Here is a 19406-nt window from a genome sequence, read left to right as displayed (position 1 = left end):
AAAGCCCTGGTTATTACCCATGATAACTAAATAGAACCTCCATGCATGGAGGCAGTGTACTTTCTAATATCAGTTGCTGAGGCATACAGTTAGGGGCAGACGATGGTTTCATGCTTTGTTTGTGTGCTTACTGCTGGCGTTTTGGGAAAATAACACTGGGCTTGGGTTTGAGCCAGCAAGGCAATTCTTTTGTTTTTATGACTGCACTATATACCTGAGCTCAAAACCCCAAACTTGGCAACATTTACCATTAAGGCAGCTCAGAGACAAAGCCTCCCCTCCATAACTTGGAGTCACACTCATATTTTCTGTCATTTTCTTCAGGCTATGCATTGTGAAGTAAACCTCTGCTGTGTGTTCAATTACCCTGTAATGGTCCCATTTGAGCAGCCGCAGTTGTCATTAAAGAAACTGGCAGAGAAACACATCCACCTTTCTCCGGCTCTTGCATTTTCATCCAAGCTCTTGGCTACAGCCAGCTTAGTCTAACCACAGGAACGGAGTGGAATTTCCCACCCCGAGTTTCTCCCCCTTCTGAATATCCAAGGGGATTTCATAGCCTCAGTCCCATTTCAAGATGGAACTCAACTAGGTACCCATTACCTGCCAATTTGATACACTTCTAACAAGCAAAAGGCACATGCATTATCTACCTACAATATTACTAGACACATTAAGGATGCACCCCAAGAAAACGCAGCATGTGTGATGGCTAGGCTGCCTAAACTTCTCCAGCTTATAATTTGGCATCCTAGACACTACTTCAGATGAATCCTAAATGATACAGCCGGCTGAGAGATATATTCTCACTTGCCAGCACAAGACTGAGAGCCAGTATTGCGTAGTGGTTAGAGTATCGGGCTAGAGCAAAATGCAGTGGGGCGCATCATTATGAAAGCACCAAATAGGGCACATATTACACCAATATTGCGTGAGCTGCATTGGTTGCTAGTGGAGTATCGGATCAGGTTCAAGGTCTTGGTATTGACCTATAAGGCCCTGTGCGGACTGGGGCCAGCGTACCTGAGGGACCGTCTCTCCCCGTATATTCCCCAGAGGACCCTCCAATCGGGAGGAAAGCAATTGTTATCAGTCCCTGGTTCCAAGGAGGCCTGCCTGGCCTTGACTAGAGCCAGAGCTTTCTCAGTCCTGGCTCCTACTGGTGGAACGCTCTGTCTACCGAGACCAGGGCCCGGCAGGATCTACTATCTTTCCGCCGGGCCTGTAAGACAGAGTTGATCTTCCAGGCTTATGGCTGAGGTTGGGCCTCCGCTGGCTGGAGGATACAACACCTACCCCCCTCCCTGTGAAAGCTGCCCACCACTGTTTTTAAGCTGCTGCTATATTCATGCCACCATCAGGAAAAAGAATGCTGCTATTTTTGTATGGTATTTTTGTATAATGTTTTTAAATGTTTTAATACGGAATGTTTTAAATGTTCTTAATGTTGTTATCCGCCCTGAGCCTGTTCGCAGGGAAGGCAGAATACAAATATGATAAAAATAAAGGGATAAATAAATAAGACCCAGGTTTGAGTCCCTACTCTACCATGTGTGACCTTGAACACATTCAACCTAAACTACCTCCCAGGGTGGTTGTCAGATAAAATGGAGGAACGGAGAATGATGCAAACTGCTTTGGGTCTCCAATAGGGAGGAAGACAGGGTATGAATGAAGTGAACAAGCAAACAGATAATTATCTGAGGTGGCTGAGGGAGTCTCTGCAGAATTCACCCTGTTCCTGCTGAAACTAGACCATTGAGAAGATTTCACTAGTTGGAAGTAGTGAAATCTTTTGGATGGTCTAGTTACACAGGTGAGACGAGTGGCTTCTTGTTGGTGTTTCTAAAGTGTAAGGAACTAGGCAGCAGCTGGAACTTCTCAGAACTTGATGCATGAGTGGGTGTATTGGAAATATGAAAGGCACAGTAGGATCTCTCCTGAGGATCATGGCTAGCAGAGGGCACACAGCTAACTAGAGAAAAGGTAGCGCCAGGGCTCAGTGGTAGAACTTGTTCTTTGCATGCAGAAGGTCTCAGGTTTGCCATTGCCTGCCTCTGCAACCCTGGTCTTCGTTCCCATCCAATTACTCACCAAGGCCAACCCTGCTTAGCTTCTGAGATCTGACAAGATCAGGCTCACCTGGCCTATCCAGGTCAGGTAAGCATATCATCCTTAAAATTAATATACAAAGCATATGTTGCTCACACTCCTATTACCACAAAATTCATGACAGTGAAGGGGGGAACACTGCAGAGACAAATAATTATCTGTAAAACACAAACGTTAAGAAAAGGGAGGCAGAAATTAGAAAAGCTTTAAGTATTTGAAAGGCTGTCATTTGGAGGAGGGCAGGGAGCTGTTCCAGTTGGCAGCAGAGGGTAGGACCCGAAGCAATGGGCTTAAATTACATGCACAAAGGTACCGGCTGGATATTAGGACAAACTTTTTCACGGTCAGAGTAGTTCAAAAGTGGAATCAGCTGCCTAGGGAGGTGGTGAGCTCCCCTTCACTGGCAGTTTTCAAGAAGAGGCTGGATGAATATTTGTCAGAGATGCTTTAGGCTGATCCAGCACTGGGAAGGCGGTTGGACTAGATGGTCTGTATGGCCTCTTCCAACTCTGCGATTCTGTGATTCTATGAAAGCGGATGATCTTCAGGCCAAGATAGTTAGTAGCCTCTTCCTTCCCAGTCCCAGGGTCAAACTAGACATGACAGTTGCCAAGTGGACTGTCTGACAGCTGTACACTAGCTTCCAGTCCCCATAGAAAACTTCCTCTAAAAGTGTCAAAGGGCACTGATTGGAGTTGGCACTGGGGTGCGGGAGGGGTGAGACTCCTGCCCCCTCCTGCTCTACACACGTGCTCTTTTCCTCACCCAAAAAGCACAGGGCAGGCAATGTCCCATCAAGCAGTTGCATGACATGCGTCACTTTTGGACCCCAGTTCGCAGGTCTTTATATCCTCTCTAGGCATGGAATGACAGGTGGAATGAGAAGCTGCCAATCTGCAGGTCATAAGCAGTCATGAGAGCTCCTCCATCCAAAGTAGGGCTTGCCAGCTTCCAGGATGTGGCTAGAGATCTCCTGGAAGTACAACTGCCCTCAAGGCAACAGAGATCAGTTCCCCTGGAGGAAATGATAGCTTTGGAGGGGAGACTCTATGGAATCTTATCCCCGCTGAGCTCCTCCTCCTTTCCCAGAGTTCTCCCCCAAACCACCAGGATTTTCCCAAACTGGAGCTGGCAATGCTAATCTGAAGCCACTCTTGGATCTAGAATAACCACCTCCAGGTTGTCAGGATCTGCCATGCGGGGGAAATGTAGCCTGTGTAACGCCATATTAATTTCTGTAGTTGTTTAGTCTCTCTCCCCTCTAGGTCCCTTCAAGTACATTTCCATGGGACAGGATGCTGCATCTTATCTGTTTTCTTCTGAGTCGACCTTGATGAACCAGCGTTCCCACAGAGAAGCTGCCTGCTATGTGAACTCTGGGGGGAGGCCTGGATCTGAGACTTTGACTGTGTAACTCATTCCTAACAAAGCTTTTCTCAGCCAGGATCTGCTTGGTCCTGGAATGTGGACATCTGGGCCTGAATGCCGTCTTTCTAATAAAACGTTTTGAAATCAAAAGACCTTGCAGAAGGGAGGAAGGCAGACTCTAGCCAACTGGAATGCCATAGCCTGACACAGGTTGTGTGACATCTCTGGAGGTTTGGGAGCAGAGTCAGTGGAGAGCAAGGTTTGGGGATGGGAGAGGCCTCCGCAGAGTATAACGCCATAGAGCAAACCCTCCAAAGCAGCCATTTTCTCCAGGGAAACAGTCCTCTGTAGTCTGGAGATAAGTTGTAATTCCTTCCAGGAGAGCTTCAGCCTCTGCCTGGAGGTTGGCATCCACAGCTGGCTCTATCACACGATCCAAACACTTCTGCTTCCATCCAACAAGGGAGAGCGATGAAAGACCGTATTATTTTTCTCCTTTGGAACATCCTGGGCCGGGGCCACCTATGATTGCCAGCGAGGGAGGGAGAGAGAAAAACCCGCTGCTCCTCGCGCTCTTTTGTTCCTTGGGAAATGCAGTTGCCAATTAAACTGCCCACTCTTTGGGGGCTGTGCGCTTTCTTTTCCCTTTCAGCTGTCATCCCTCCTTTGAAGAAAACTGTGGCTCACATGTCACTGGGACAAATGCGACTCAAGTGCGTCACCAAAATCATTGGTTCTCAGAGACCCAAGCTCAGCAGGCTCTTAGAGAAGAGGAGAGGAGGCAGGCTTCTGAAGCTGGGGCGGGGAGGGGGCCTTGCTCGTGTATAAACTGAAATCAATGGCCTCTTCAAAGGCAGAGAAAATTCAGTCCTCCACCGGCCTGTCATGTTCCGAAGGCCTGGACAGAGGAGGAACAAAGGAATCGATAGCAACTTGCAGAACAAGGCCTCCTGGCAGGCCGCACAGGGTCTGGGCCAAATAATCAAACGTCTTCTGGACAGTGGGCAATGGGTATCAATAAAAAGTTAAATTGACCCACTTGCCTCAGAGATGATGGGACATTTCTCACCTTCCAATCCCACTAATTCAGATTACATAGTCTGGAGAAGAATGAGGTGGGAGAATCCTGAGGTAGTAGACAGGGATGCCTCTCAATTCACTTCAGAATATGCCATTCTGATGCGGGATGTTCTTATGCCAGAACAGAACTTGGGTATGAGCCTAGGATTTCTATGTGCAGAAGTATGGGTTTCTCAGCATCCTCTTCATCGCTCCCCCCAAACCCTAAAATATTGTCTCTGGGGGGAGGGAGAGATCCTTGGAGGTAGTCGAAGATCTGTTTTAAGGAGAAGATCAATGAAAATCATGTCTCCCTTCTGTATGGATTGACATTTTGGGCCATATTCAGTCCTGCATCGCAAGTGGCCGCAGGGATCCCTCACCAAAGGTAAAGGTGGTCCTACTCTGGCGTCCTGTACTTTAGTTTGTTGATAACTTACTTTTCAACTTTAAAAAAAATGTCCCTAAGGCAATCTAGAGCATAATACAATTAAAGCACTAAAACAGAATGTGTAAAAACTGCTAAAAGGTGCAAGAAAATATAACAAAATTCATTTTCTCAAGACTGTCACACTCCCCCTACGACACCATTTCTTATTGAAATGTATTTATTGACTTCATTTATACCTCACCTTTCCTCCCAATGTGGATCCAAAGTGGCTTACATCGCTCTCCCTCCACCATTTTGTCCTTACAATAATAACCCTGTGAGATAAGTTAGGCTAAGAGTGTGTGACCGGCCCTAAGTCGCCTGCCGAGCTTCCATGGCAGAGCAGGGATTTGAACCTTGGTCACCCAGATCCTAGTCCAACACTCTAATCTCTGGCAAAAGCAGGTCTTCAAACCCAGCCTTTAGGAAAGCAGAGTTTCTTAGTTCCTGAGGGAGGTAGTACCAAAGCTGAGGAGAGGGGCAACAGTTGAAAGCACCCTTGCCCGAGTTCCCACTAGCCAAACCCCCACTAAGGCTAAAGGAAGGCTTCCTTGGCTAATCTCTGAGAAGAGAGAGAGGGCTCTTGCTGATCTCTAACATTCCGTTTGGCCCTCATACTTTTCAAAACACATTCTATGATTTACAGGAATGTTTCCTTCCCATTCTTCTCTTTGCACATGCAGGTTCTCAGTCCCAGAGCAAGACTTGAAGAAGCAATTCAATGGAAGGCTAGGCTACTCTGTGGACTCAATCAAACTGAGAGATTAAATATAGAAAGAACCAATTCCAAGCCCTGTTAATACTGATTACAAAATCCAAGGGGTGGGTGTGCTCCAGTAGACACAAAGTCCCCTTTTTTCTCAGCAACCAATATTTTCTAAAGCTCTTTTCGCTCAACTTAAAAATCCCTTTTGGAGATGTTTGACACAACCTGGCAAAAGTTTGCCGTGACTGAGTGGGATTCTGCACAAAACAACAGATCACATGGCAAAGCCATTGCTTCTGAGAGCAGATCAGGGAATCGCACTATTGAATGCTCCTACCAATTAACGAAAGCATCACTGCAGGTCAGAATAGACCACACTGAGCTAGAAGCACCAATGAGCAGACTTGACATACAGTAGATTCATGTGACCATAACGTATACAAACAGACACTGTGTTACAATATAATTCACAGTGTGAGTGCCGGGTAATGAGAACTAAATGAAGATAGTTGGATTCTACTCAGAGCTTCCAGAAACGTTCAGATTTGTCAAAGCATATGTTCCAGGTATAAGAGTTAGGGAGATATGAATGTGGTCGCATGCTCCACCTCTACCAACATTCACTGACTGGAACATATGAATAGAACGTACACATATGTTCTTCCTCCATGCAATTGGAATTCCTGAAAAAACAGCATTCTCAATCACATGTAATGATTTATATCCATATAGGGAGAACAGGAATTTGTTGGGTTAGCCTCAACATTCCCTACCTGTGGCCTCAGCAGTTCCTGCCTTTCGCCTCAACAGTCCCTTACTTCTCCTTGAGTTTTCCAATTGACATTTTTTATGGTACAGGAAGACATTCAGGAAAGATAGCCGGATCAAGAGGAAAGAATAGAAGACACTTACCACTGGAGCCCGGCCAAGGCTGCGGAGGTAATAAAGGAGGCCCTTGGTGTGGTAAATGGTGGGGTGGAGAGTGGGGCTAGGCTTCAGCCACTGTCTGTTCAAGTCATCTCCGCTTAGGGAGCATCGCTGGCTGGAATGAATGAAAAAGGAAAAGAAATCTAAAATGACTGAAAACAGAAGCAGAATATTCCTCGCAGAAGGTGTGAAAGCCAAAGCAGGCTTGGCTTGTCGGCCTGCTATTTATTCCTGTACATTTACACTTGAGAGGGGATTGAATGAACTCAGATCTCCAGAGCTGCTTATTTTCCAAGGATTCATTTCTGCACGGTATTCATTATCACTTCCTTTGCCTGCTGAGGCCTGTGCCGTTGGACTTAACTGTTTCAACAGCAGTCTTCTTTGACAGTGAGAGGGAGATCAAACAAAAAACCCTTTACTTCCAAATGCATTGGTAACATCTGCCCCCAAAGAGGGGATTGCGCTCAAAATGACTGCCATGTGACCACTACCTTGCTAGCTGCTTATTGGTAGCATCATAAGATCAGGGTTCTAATGAGACCTGCCCATGGGTGTGGCCTGGAATTAAGCATAAAATTAGCGTCAAAGGTCATGCACCATGTTGACCTGTATTTAAATAATATTCTGTTATGTAACGTTCTCTTTTCAGAGCCACAGAGAGACAAGCATTCCCTATTTAGTTTTTTTTTTAATTCTTCATATTTTTGCCTAGACTTTGCTTTTTTGCTGTTGGTATTGTAGTTCCATTTGTATTGCCTACAGATGTTTGCTGAGGTTGCATATGCAACTTATGCTGTATTTATACATACAATGTCTGTGATTTATATGTATAATATATGTATCACTCAATCTAGCAGTAAACTGGCTTCCCTCTGGGTGGTTGATGAAAGCCACAAAATCAGGCCACCCACAGACAAGGAAGGTTCTCTGCATACTCAGATATGTAGAAAACAAAACAAAAGTTTTTGTAAAAGTACCCCCCCCACCACACACACACACACAGAGATCTTATTAAAATGGTCCTAGACCTGCATAAAAGGTAACAGCATTTTTATTCTCAAGAAATCAAAGGTAAAAATTATTAGCTCCCACATTGCTAAAAATATTATACAAAATTAAAATATAATATCAGCATTTCAACACATATATTTATACCTTCCTTAACTGGAACATTTTGTTAACTTGCCACAAAAAAACTTTGCAGTACACATTGTGATCTTTGGGGTTTTATCTATTAACAGCATTCTGGTATACTCAAATTCTGAGTGGCCAAGGTGCCTATTGATTATAGGGAAAACAAACTTAATGCGAATGTCTTGATAATAGGGGCAATGTAATAAAACATGTTCTATAGTTTCAATTTCCCCTATATCACAAGGAAACAACCTATCTTCCATCCAAACCTTTTTATATCACCCCTCTAGAACTGCAGAGGGGAGGGCTTAATGTCTTGCAAGTGAGAATACCCTCCTATGACTGGGTACCTTCAGTCAAGATAGATAAGTAGCCAGAGACACTACAAATCTAGAGCGGTCCTCAAATAAAAAAGTCAGTGATCTTTCTATCTGCCGCTCTGAATCCAGCATCCTTTGTTTAGGGTTAGTTTTGCCTGTTCACATTATGTGCCCCGTGACACAGAGTGATAAGCTGCAGTACTGCAGCCCAAGCTCTGCTCACGACTGGAGTTCAATCCTGGCGGAAATCAGATTCAGGTAGCTGGCTCAAGGTTGACTCAGCCTTCCATCCTTCTGAGGTTGGTAAAATGAATACCCAGTTTCCTGGAGGTAAAGTGTAGATGACTGGGGAAGGCAATGGCAAACCACCCCGTAACAAGTTTGCCAAGAAAATGTCATGATGCAACGTCCCCCCATGGGTCAGTAATGACTCTGTGCTCGCACAGGGGACTACCCTTTGCCTGTTCGTACCCCAGCTCCAACACTAAGTGAAAGGAAAAACCCAAGCTCTGTAACTTATTTTTGGCTGTCTTTAGCCATGCAGACTCATGCAGACTCATAACTATCCCTGAGGATCAAAGGAGTTAAGCTCCAAGGACTTAAATTCAACCTGAAACGAGGCAAGGCACAGCCAGGCCTCCACTTTCACCACGCCAGATTCCAGCCATCAGTTGCTCAGGAAGCATAGATATTATCCAGAAGGAACAGAGTACTGACAGCAATTGAGTGATAGCGGAAAGGGGGAGGGGAGGCTGGCCTACTCAAACCCTGAGAATGTAGGTAATCCTGGAGGGGGAGATTTTGGAGGGTCTGATGAAATTTCCAAATCATTTCTCCCTCCTTTTATGATTCTTCTCAGGGGCCCAAGCATGTATTGTACAAAGCTGGTTTATTAACAGACATACGATGAAGAATAATGTGTACATTTTATGGGGAGTATCAACTTAAGGAAACAGAAAATGGCAGAAAGACAGGGAAAAGCAAAACTGAAACAGGGATTTGGGGTTCAGAAGAGCAGAGATAAGCTATATCAACTCTGACTATGGGCCAAGCTACACATGACGAATGACACTTGAACGGCAAGTGGATTGAGTGGAGGGCAAGTGAACAGGGAGAAATACACTTGCCGTTCAAGTGCCATTCGTCATGTGTAGCTTGGCCCTCAGAGCCCTTGAACAGTAGCTACATAAACATCAGCTGAATTCAGGGCCAGCGCTCCTATTAAGGCCAGGTAGGCGGTGGCCGCAGGCGCAGGGTGCCGGAGGGAGCGCCGGAGGAGGCTCGGCGGGCAGGAGCGCGCGCCACAAATCACCAGCCTCCTATCCCTCCCACCCTGCGCCGCTGCCGCCGCCAGCACAAGCCCCCGGCCAGGCGCAGCCACTGCAGGCAGGCATCTGCGGCGGCGCAGGCAACCGAGCGGGAGAGCTCGGAGGCCGCCCGCCGCAGCAATTAGGCCGGCGGCGGCGCGCGCGCTCCCGCCACACGTGACGTCATCCCTGAGGCCAGTGCGCACGCGTGCGCGCGTAGGGGGGCGCCCGGACAGCCGGCCGCGAGCGTGGCAAACCCTTGCGCCACCCCTGGCTGAATTACATCATCTCTCTGTACCATTAGGAGAGACACTTCGGCTAATGAACACAGGTTCTATTTAAAATATTTTATATATTATATATAATATATGGTGGTGGAGAGTGCCTTCAAGTCATAGTTGACTTATGGCGATTCCTGGTGGGGTTTTCAAGGCAAGACACTAACAGAGGTGGTTTGCCATTGCCTGCCTCTGCAACCCTGCTCTTCGTTGGAGGTCTCCCATCCAATTACTAACCAAGGCTGACTCTGCTTAGCTTCTGAGATCTGACAAGATCAGGCTCACCTGGGCTATCCAGGTCAGGGCATATATAATATATATTATAATAATATATATTAATGGTATATACCAAAGGCTATATATTTTAATGGTATATACCAAACACCAGTTACAGAGGTTTATAAATTACCAGAATTCAGGGGGATTTTCTCTCTCTTGAAAAAGAAATGTATGAGAAAAAGAGGAGGACATTTGTGACTGTAGAACCTGCTGATGCTATACCTTCAGAGTATTAGTGGATTTGTATGCCTGCCCACCATCCCCTTCTCAATGTGGTCTACCAATAAAAATAATTTCTGACAAAGGGAGACAGTTTCTCCGGTCAAACTACAGAGGAGAGTACAAGAAGATGGGGGAAACCTGTTGGGCCGGTAGACCAGGATCTCAATGCTTCTGGGAAATCTACAAACAGAGCATCTGACCTGCTCCCAGCAGCTGGTTTTCAGAGGTACGCAGTTTCTAAACATGAAAGTTCCATTTGGCTACTATGGCTAACTGCCATTGCTTGGCTTATCCTCAATGAATTTGCCTTGTCTTTTTGGGGTGGAGGGGAGAAGTCAACTTGTGGCACTGAATGACATTAAGTTAATTTAATAACTGTACCGTGCCCCCCAGAGGCACTAGCAAAGGCTGAGAATCATGCCAAGATTTTGAAAAATGATCAAGAGGGCTCAGTGATGCTGTCTTGACCTAGACCATCAGATCTTGGAACCTAAGCAGGGTCGGTCTTGGTTAGTAATTGGATGCGAGACCACCAAGGAAGATCAGGGTTGCTATACAGAGGCAGGCAATGGCAAGTCCCCTCTGTTAGAGCCAAACTACAAGTGACGCCTGACACAGGTTGGACACTTGTCAGCTAACCTCAAGTTTTGATGGGAAATGCAGGTGTCCCGGTCTTACAGATTGGCTCTCCATTTAATTAAAGTTTACAGAAACCCACACACACACAGCGGAGGGGAAGGGGGGCACCCGGCAAGAGCCCGACACCAGCACTCCCCTCCCGACCGCATGTTCTCCCTCCCATAGACTGCAGCTCTGTAAACTTCTGTAAGCTGCAAGACCGGGATGCCTACATTTCCCATCAAAACTTGAGGGAAGCTGACAAGTGTCCAACCTGTGTCAGGCGTCACCTGTAGCTTGGCTCTCAGGGCCAAGCTACACATGACGAATGACACTTGAACAGCAAGTGAATTTCTCCCTGTTCACTTGCCCTCCACTCAATCCACTTGCCGTTCAAGTGTCATTCGTCATGTGTAGCTTGGCCCTCAGTCTCTTGCTTTGAAAACCCCAGCAGGAGTTGCCATAAGTTGGCTGTGGTGACACTTTACTCACACACAGAGTGTTGCTACACATTATGGACATTTCAGTAATGCAATGACAGATTTTTGCCTCTCAGACACACTCCAGACTTTTTCTGCTTGTGACTGTGGCAGACTGGGAGAAGTGATTTCAGCCTCTCCCACCCCACCTTTTCCATAACTTCAAACTGCCCCTCTGGAGCTGCTACTGGCTCTGTTGCAAAATAAAGTCACTGAAGGGGAAACATATACTTTTCCCTGCAGAGACAGTAGTGGCTCCATGGGGTGGACGGAGAGTGTAAAAATGGCACTTGGGGGAAGGCTGAAGCTGTTTCTCCCCACGTACTGCACTTGCAAGCAGACAAGAGCCACTGTGTGTCTGGCAGGCACAAAATTCCCATCACATGTCTGACACAAAGTGCCCATGGTGGGATTCAGGAGGACTTTAGTAATGTCCTTGGACCTTCAACCACAACCCAGAGTTTACCGAGCTTAAGATTACCCGTGCAGTGTTCTGTACTCTGGAACAGAGAAGAGGCAGGCAAGGAGAAAAGGGAAGAGGAAAGAAAAAACACTGGAAGAAAAGCTAATGGGGAAAGGGAAAGACAAAGAGAAACAAAGGCAACTTCAGATGGAGATGCTGATACGGAAAGTGAAAAGTAGATGGCATAACATAAAGAGGAAACGGACGAGAACACGAGAGAATCAGAGACAAAGAAAGCAGGAGGGAGTCGCGAGTCACTTCTTAGGGAGAGAAAGCTGCTGCAGACGGGAGATAAAAATGATTCCAAAATCTTCTGCCCATTACAGATAACTAGAAAGACAGGGCCCATCATACTGAGTGAGTGATGTTAGGACCGATAATAATAGTACCTGGGGCACAGCCAGCTATAAAAATCTAAAGGGACACATTGTGTTTGATAGCTGGAGAGCAGCTTTGCAATTCTCCGCGCATCCTAATAAGAGCGAGGCGGCTGCAGCGGTGCTGGGCAAGAATATCTATAAGAAGGGGGGAAGAGAGGCAAGCACACACCAGGATGCCTTCAGAGCAGCATGGGGCAGCATCAATGCAGTGTGCGGCTAAATGGCTCCTGCCAAGAAGGGAAGGAGAAAGAGCCTTTGTGCGTGTGTGTCTGTGTGTGTGTGATGGAATTTCAGGGCTGAATTTGCAAGAGAAGCATAATAAGGCCATTCTCTTTCTTCGGCCCACCTTTGAAGAAGTACGCCACATTTGCAAGGACACCGTTCTCGACAAGTGCTTTTCAAGTTGCATTCCAGAACTCCAGGGTTTGGGGGAAGCTTCTCCTGGGCTCCTCCATGAGAATGATGGACCATCTTTAATCGATGTTCCCTATTTCTTTTCTCATGATGTTCATTTACACCTTTGGTCGGCTGTTTGGGATTTCTGCTTTTCGTGGTCAGTTTTGTTGATTTCATTGGCTTCATGTTGTATGGGATTTATATGCAATGTGTGGAGAGTGCCCTCAAGTCATAGCTGATTTATAGTGACCTCTGGAGGGGTTTTCATGGCGAGAGACTAACAGAGGTGGTTTGCCATTGCCTGCCTCTGCCGCCTTGGTCTTCACTGAAAGTCTCCCATCCAGGGCTTTTTTTCAGGGGGAATGCAGGGGAACGGAGTTCCGGAACATCTTGAAAATGGTCACATGGCTGGTGGCCCCGCCCCCTGATCTCCAGACAGAGGGGAGTTTAGATTGCCCTCCGCACCACCGAGCAGCATGGAGGGCAATCTAAACTCCCTTCTGTCTGGAGATCCGGGGGCGGGGCCACCAACCATGTGACCATTTTCTCTGAGGGCAACCCACTGAGTTCCACCACCTCTTTTCCCAGAAAAAAACCCCTGCACCCATCCAATTACTAACCAAGGCTGACCCTGCTTAGCTTATGAGATCTGACGAGATCAGGCTCATCTGGGCTATCCAGGTCAGGGCATATACAATATATGCAGTATTTTATCAAAGCAATGCCAACAGGGGAAGTGTCATGCTGATTTTTTCGGCACACAAATACTGCTGAAGAAATGCATATGCTTTGGGGGAAAGAAACAGAAAAGGCACATTTTTAAAATAAACATTGCAGGTTCAATTCTCACAAAGAAGAAGCAAAAATCAAAATATAGGAGGTCTGTAGATTAAAATAGCAGTGATGAGAAATTCAACATTTGAAACTAGCTGGTTACCTCTAAGCTTTCTTGGCAACACAAAACCACAGGTTAGTGCCAGGAGCGCTCTAGATTCACACAGGGCAACTGGATTCGGAAACTAATGGGAAATGACTGTAGAACATATATCTGACCAGTTTCTTCTTACTCTCCATGCATCCGACAAAGAGAACTGTGATTCTCGAAAGCTTATGCTACGGTAAAGTTGGTTAGTCTTAAAGGTGCTACTGGACTCTTAAACATTTTCCAGAATCCTCTACAGCAAGATAGGGGCTTGGATCCAGCAATGTGTAAGCAGTAATGTAAATGGACAGTTCCAGTTGTGCAAGACCTTCTGCAACACCTACAGCTTCCCTCCATAAATATTATAGTGTTCAGAAACTGGTCAAACAAGATCTTGTACAAGCAGAAATGCCGGTGGGAATACAGTAAGTTTGACTTAGTGCAAGAAAGCTACCATAGTCTTATGTTTCCACTTGTGCAAGAGGTCTAGTGCAAGAATCTTTGCACCCCATGTTAAATGGCTCCCCCAAAAGAAAGAGGATTCTAAGCCGCTGGGCAGGGTGAAAGTATACCATCATTTTACACTGAGCCGCCAAGACCTGTTACTCCACATTTTTTCATGCAGAATGGCTGCTGACATGTTTCCTAAAAGAAAATGCATTACAATTATGCAGGCTCCTTTAGGCAAACATGTAAAGAATTTTGTGAGAAACCAAATGCCTTTCAGTAAGACTAGGAAAATTCTTCTGGAGAGGGGAGATTCGGTGCATCCTTAAGCATCATCTAATGAGCTGTCGTAAGTCTCTAGTCCTCATGAGAACAGCATATATTGTGAAGCACTTGCTAAAGTCTCAGAACGGCATCTCGTGCTCCTAGAGGGACGCAACGACTGACGAGAAGAGAGACAGTGTTCTGTGCTCCTTTCTAATGGATGCTGTTTCCCTCCTACATCACCGCATCTCCGTTTCTCCTCACACACATCTTTCTCTTCTTAGCACCCATGTTCTTCCCTCCATTAAAGCTCATCCCTTTTCTTCATTTCTGTCTCTCTTTTTAGCAGTGGCTTCTGACTGCCACTCAGACCCCCCATAACCACAAAAAAAGACTTTGTGGATCTCACTTAGTAAGACACAGGGCTCATTTCGAGGGGGAACGTGTAGGAATGCAGTTCCAGTAGTTCTCCAAAGAGGTCACATGTCAAGTGGCCCCACCTACCTGATTTTTGGCCATTCTGGGCCTGTTGTGGCACAGATTATGTGACTACCAGGCAGGGGAACCCTCCCCTGCCTAGCACCAACCTGGTCCCAGACATTTTGATCCCGATCCGGGCTCAAACACGCTCAAAATGGCTGCTTTCTGCCATTTGGGGCCCATTTCCACTGGGATTGGGCCCAAAATGGCCAGGATTGGGCCCAAAACGGCCAGGATTGGGCCCAAAACGGCCAGGATTGGGCCTCTGACAGGTGGTGGATCACTCTCCTGCTCAGCAGTGGCCTGATCCTGACCATTTTGTGCCCCTTTTGGGCCAGTTTCAGCCCCTTTTTGCCATTTCGGGCCCAATTTCGGCCCTGAATGGCCAGGATTGGGTCCAAAACAGCCAGGATAGGTGATGTCAGGGGGTGTGGCTTATGCATATCAGTTATTCTAATGAACCACTTCTGGTGATGTCAAGGGGTGTGGCATATGCTAATGAGTTATGCTAATAAGTTCCTGCAGCTCTTTTTCTTCGAAATGACCCCTGGTAAGACATATCTATAGTACAAAGATGCCAGGAGATTATTGTATCATTGTTGGGCATTCACAAAAGAATGACTACACTAGGAGGTCCACCAATGTTACTACCTCCCCCCACCCCCAAATGGCAGCATTGCGTGGTGGTAAGGAAAATGTTAGTATAACTGGATATAGAAGTGCTCCTGCGGGCATGTATTTTGCATGCATTTTGCACCCTGGCTCAGCACCTGGCTTTTCCTGGTAACCAGGAGTTGGGAAAGAAGTTTCTCGGCCCAAGAAGACCCTGAAGAGTTTCTATCAATGCAGCGAGCCAAACTCTACATTACATTACCTTCATGTCTTCCCCAAGTCTGCTCCAAAACTACCCTTTGTCACTTCCAGGTTTTACCTACAAGTGATGTCGTCACATGGGCGATGTCAGATGCACGGCCCCTTCTCTCGGTCCCCAGCCCTCCTACTGGTTGCCAATTTGCTATATCGTCTCAGTTTGGCCCTATTTAAACATCTATGGGAAAATTTACCCAGGATAAATTTGAAAGCTGTCCTGGCGCTCTTCTTCCCTCTTTGAAGGAAGACAGCGACTTTAATCGGGTTATCCCATGGCAGTAATTGTCAGTGGGAAGTTGATCAATGGCACCATTCCCATTGAACGGATCTTTGTGCCTTCCCCACATAAAAATCCAGAGAGGATACATAAAGGTGAATTATTTTACGCTTAACATGATTTAATGCAGAAATATTTTTTCAATCTGAGAACAGCAGAGAACATTGTTATTAGGTAGCTGGGCGTGTTCTGAGAAGCTAAAGAGCGGGGTGGGAAATGAGTCACGCTTTTTACGTTGTAAGAAAAGATGAGACCTTACTCAGATCTCTTCGTCATTCTTTGCCCCAAAGCCTCATTCTTCCCAAAGCACTTGTATGGGGCTTCACACATCAACGACTTTGATCAGTAAATGAATCAAATTTAACATGGGCCAGTTTTAAAGGGGGGGGGGCTAGTGTACCTTGTTAAGTATTCCTCCTTTTAGCGGAGAGTAGCTGTGCGCACCTTCCTTCCTTTCTTTTTATATCCATTTAATATTTTTATCAGGCGCTGGGACTCTCATACAAATATATAATGCTGAGTCAAAGCACTGAAGCTCTTTGGAATCTCCAGGGGTCTTTCACATCACCTGATCCTTTAACCTGAACTGGGGACTTCTGCAAGCCAAGAAGATGCTTTAATAATAATAATAATAACATTCGATTTATATACTGCCCTTCAGGACAACTTAATGCCCACTCAGAGCGGTTTTCCAAAGTATGTCATTATTATGTCTTTCTATGGTGGGAATCCTCAGTTGAAGTCTAAGTGGTTACATGCAAATAAGTTTACTAACTAAGGGCCAAGCTACACATGATGAATGACACTTGAACGGCAAGTGGATTGAGTGGAGGGCAAGTGAACAGGGAGAAATACACTTGCTGTTCAAGTGTCATTCGTCATGTGTAGCTTGGCCCTGAGTAACACAGTTTAACTCTTTCATGACTGAACGTCAACATTTGCTAATTCCCAACAGCTTTAAGCGATAACAACAACAACAACATTCAATTTATATTCTCTGTCAGGACTACTTAACACCCACACAGAGCAGTTTACAAAGTATGTTATCATTATCCCCACAACAACAAACACCTTGTGTGGTGGGTGGGGCTAAGAGAGCTCCTAGAAGCTGTGACCAACCCAAGGTCCCCCAAGCTGGCTTCAAGCGGAGGAGTGGGGAATCAAACCCGGTTCTCCAGATTAGAGTCCTGTGCTCTTAACCACTACACCAAACTGGCTCCCAGTTTACCACCGAGCCACAGCCCCACCCTTTTCTCATTGTTGGTTAAATTTGCACTGTGCATTTGGGATGTGTGTGTGTTTTATGCACAATCTATATAGTTCTTTAAAATGCTCATTAAGTATACTGTGTCCCCCCACCATTCAAACATGAACACAAGCAAGGTTACTTTTTAAAAAATTGAACCTAGGTGCCCAAATCTTGTGTACATGTACTGATAGTCTGTGCTGACCTGGATAGCCCAGGTGAGCCCAACCTCATCAGATCTCTGAAGTTAAGCAGGGTTGGCCTTGGTTAGTAATTGGATGGGAGACCTCCAACGAAGACCAGGGTTGCAGAGGCAGGCAATGGCAAACCACCTCTGTTAGTCTCTTGCCATGAAAACCCTGCCAAAAGTTGCCATAAGTCAGCTATGGCTTGAGAGCACTCTCCAGCACCACTGGTAGGCTACGCCAGCTGGGGAAGGCAGCACCCCTGGGCCCTTTTATGTCCATGAAATGGCATGGGGGGTGAAGCTGAATCTGGCAAAAACGGAGGTCCTGTACTTGGGCTGTGGGCTGCTAGATTTGGAAATCCAGCTCCCGACCTTTGATGGGGCACCACTTGTGCCCATTCCATCGGTCCCAAGTCTTGGAGTTATACTGGATTCCTCCTTATCAATGGAGGGCTTGGTCACAGCAGTTGCCCAGTCTGCTTTTTTTAATCTTTGGCAAGTCAGGCAGCTGGCACCCTATCCATTCACACAACCCAACGACAGTGATCCATGCAATGGTCACCTCCAGATTAGACTACTGTAACTCGCTGTATGCAGGGCTTCCCTTGGGTCTGACCTGGAAATTACACCGGGTCCAGAATGCTGCTGCATGTGTCCTGATGGGCACACCATACAAGGCACACATTACTCTGACCTTGAAGCAGCTGAACTGGCTCCCCGTGGAGTTCTGGAACAGGTTCAAGGTTCTGATTTTAACCTTCAAATCCCTAAATAGACTGGGCACAGCATACCTGAGGGGCTGCCTCTCCCCACATGTGCCCTGGAGGGCATTACGATTGGCACATAAGAACTTACTGGTGGTCCCTGGCCCCAGCGATGCTCGGCTGGCCTCGACCAGAGCCAGGGCCTTTTCTGCCCTGGCCCCAACCTGGTGGAATTCTCTGTCAGAGGACACCTAGGGCTGTCAAGATCTTATATCTTTTTGGAGGGCATGTAAGACAGAGATGTTCTGCCAGGCATACAACTGAAGCTAGTCTTAGGTTGTTTGGAAGTCTCCCTATCGGTCTCCCGCCAGGAGGGCTATGAAACCATCTGCCACCCTTATATGCAAAGTCATTGAAATTATGAGTGATTCTGCACACGTAGGATAATGCACTTCCAATCCTCTTTATAGATCATTTGGAATGGATTTTTGTGTATGCGGAACAAAAATCCACCTCAAACGATTGATAAAGTGCATTGAAAGTGCATTATCCAACGTGTGCAGAATCAGCCTATATCAGATGGGGGCCGCCATCTGAGACTTGATTGCATATGTATTTTTTCTTTGGTTTTAAATGTATTTAAATGTTTTATTTTTGTATCAATTATATTATCGCACCCTGCCCTGAGCCCGCTTGCAGGGATAGTGGGCTAAAAATTGAATGAATGAATGAATAAATGAATAAATGAATGAATGAATGAATGAATGAATGAATGAATGCCGTTCTTTCTATGTGCTACGGTCCCAGTCTGCTGACCCAATCTCTGCTATTGTCTCTATCCAAACTAGGAGAGTTTGCAGTGGAACTTCAGACTAAAAATCTCCATAGAAGACAAATGTCATTAGACACCTACTCAAACTATCTCTCACTTTAAATGGAGCCGACTGGTTAAAAGAAAGATTGGGCAAAACAAAATGTTTAATCAGTTGATGGCCATTGGCAAAACAACACTACAGCGTTTATCATCTCTGGCAAGAGGCCCCATTTATCTTTCTGCAACATTATTAGTATGCTGTGGGTCAGTGTAAAACTGAACCAACCCCTCATTTCTCAGGATTCGTATCTCCTGAGTCCATGAGATGGCCTTGTGTCAGCCCCTTCTGGAAGCTATCAGCTCTGCACCTGGGTTAGCCAAAGGGCTCTCACCACCGTGACATCCAAGAGATTCCTTAGCCCGATAGCCTTAGAGAAAGGTAGGCGATGCAGTTGCTATGCCAGGGAATAACAAAGCTTCCCACCCCTGCGAGCATGTAACAGAAAACAGCTGAAGTGCCACAGGGAAGACGCAGGCTGTTTTTTTGTGAATGAAAGGAATTTCTTTCTGATCCGCTCTGCTGCCACTTCCCTGTCCATTCGACACTTTGTCCCCTTTCCAGATGGTGCAAATTTGAATGATAAAACTGTCAACTTGGCAGCACATCCTCTGAGCAAAAGAAAAAAAAAGCGTCCGTTGGCTGATCATTGCAAC

At 46.2% G+C, this 19406-nt stretch overlaps 1 protein-coding gene across 1 annotated transcript in view; it reads right to left on the bottom strand.

Moving 5' to 3' along the window:
- Window positions 1-19406, bottom strand: part of AGBL1 (AGBL carboxypeptidase 1) — a 433907-nt gene that overhangs the window by 221616 nt on the left and 192885 nt on the right. The window contains exon 19 of the mRNA XM_055003103.1: window positions 6588-6717. Within this exon, the coding sequence (XP_054859078.1) occupies window positions 6588-6717 (130 nt within the window). The remainder of the gene's footprint in view (window positions 1-6587; window positions 6718-19406) is intronic.

This window comes from Eublepharis macularius, chromosome 18 (assembly GCF_028583425.1).
Source record: "Eublepharis macularius isolate TG4126 chromosome 18, MPM_Emac_v1.0, whole genome shotgun sequence".
NCBI classification, from domain to species: domain Eukaryota; kingdom Metazoa; phylum Chordata; class Lepidosauria; order Squamata; family Eublepharidae; genus Eublepharis; species Eublepharis macularius.
Note: the sequence above shows the minus strand (reverse complement) of the source record. Positions and strands in the feature narration are given on the sequence as shown.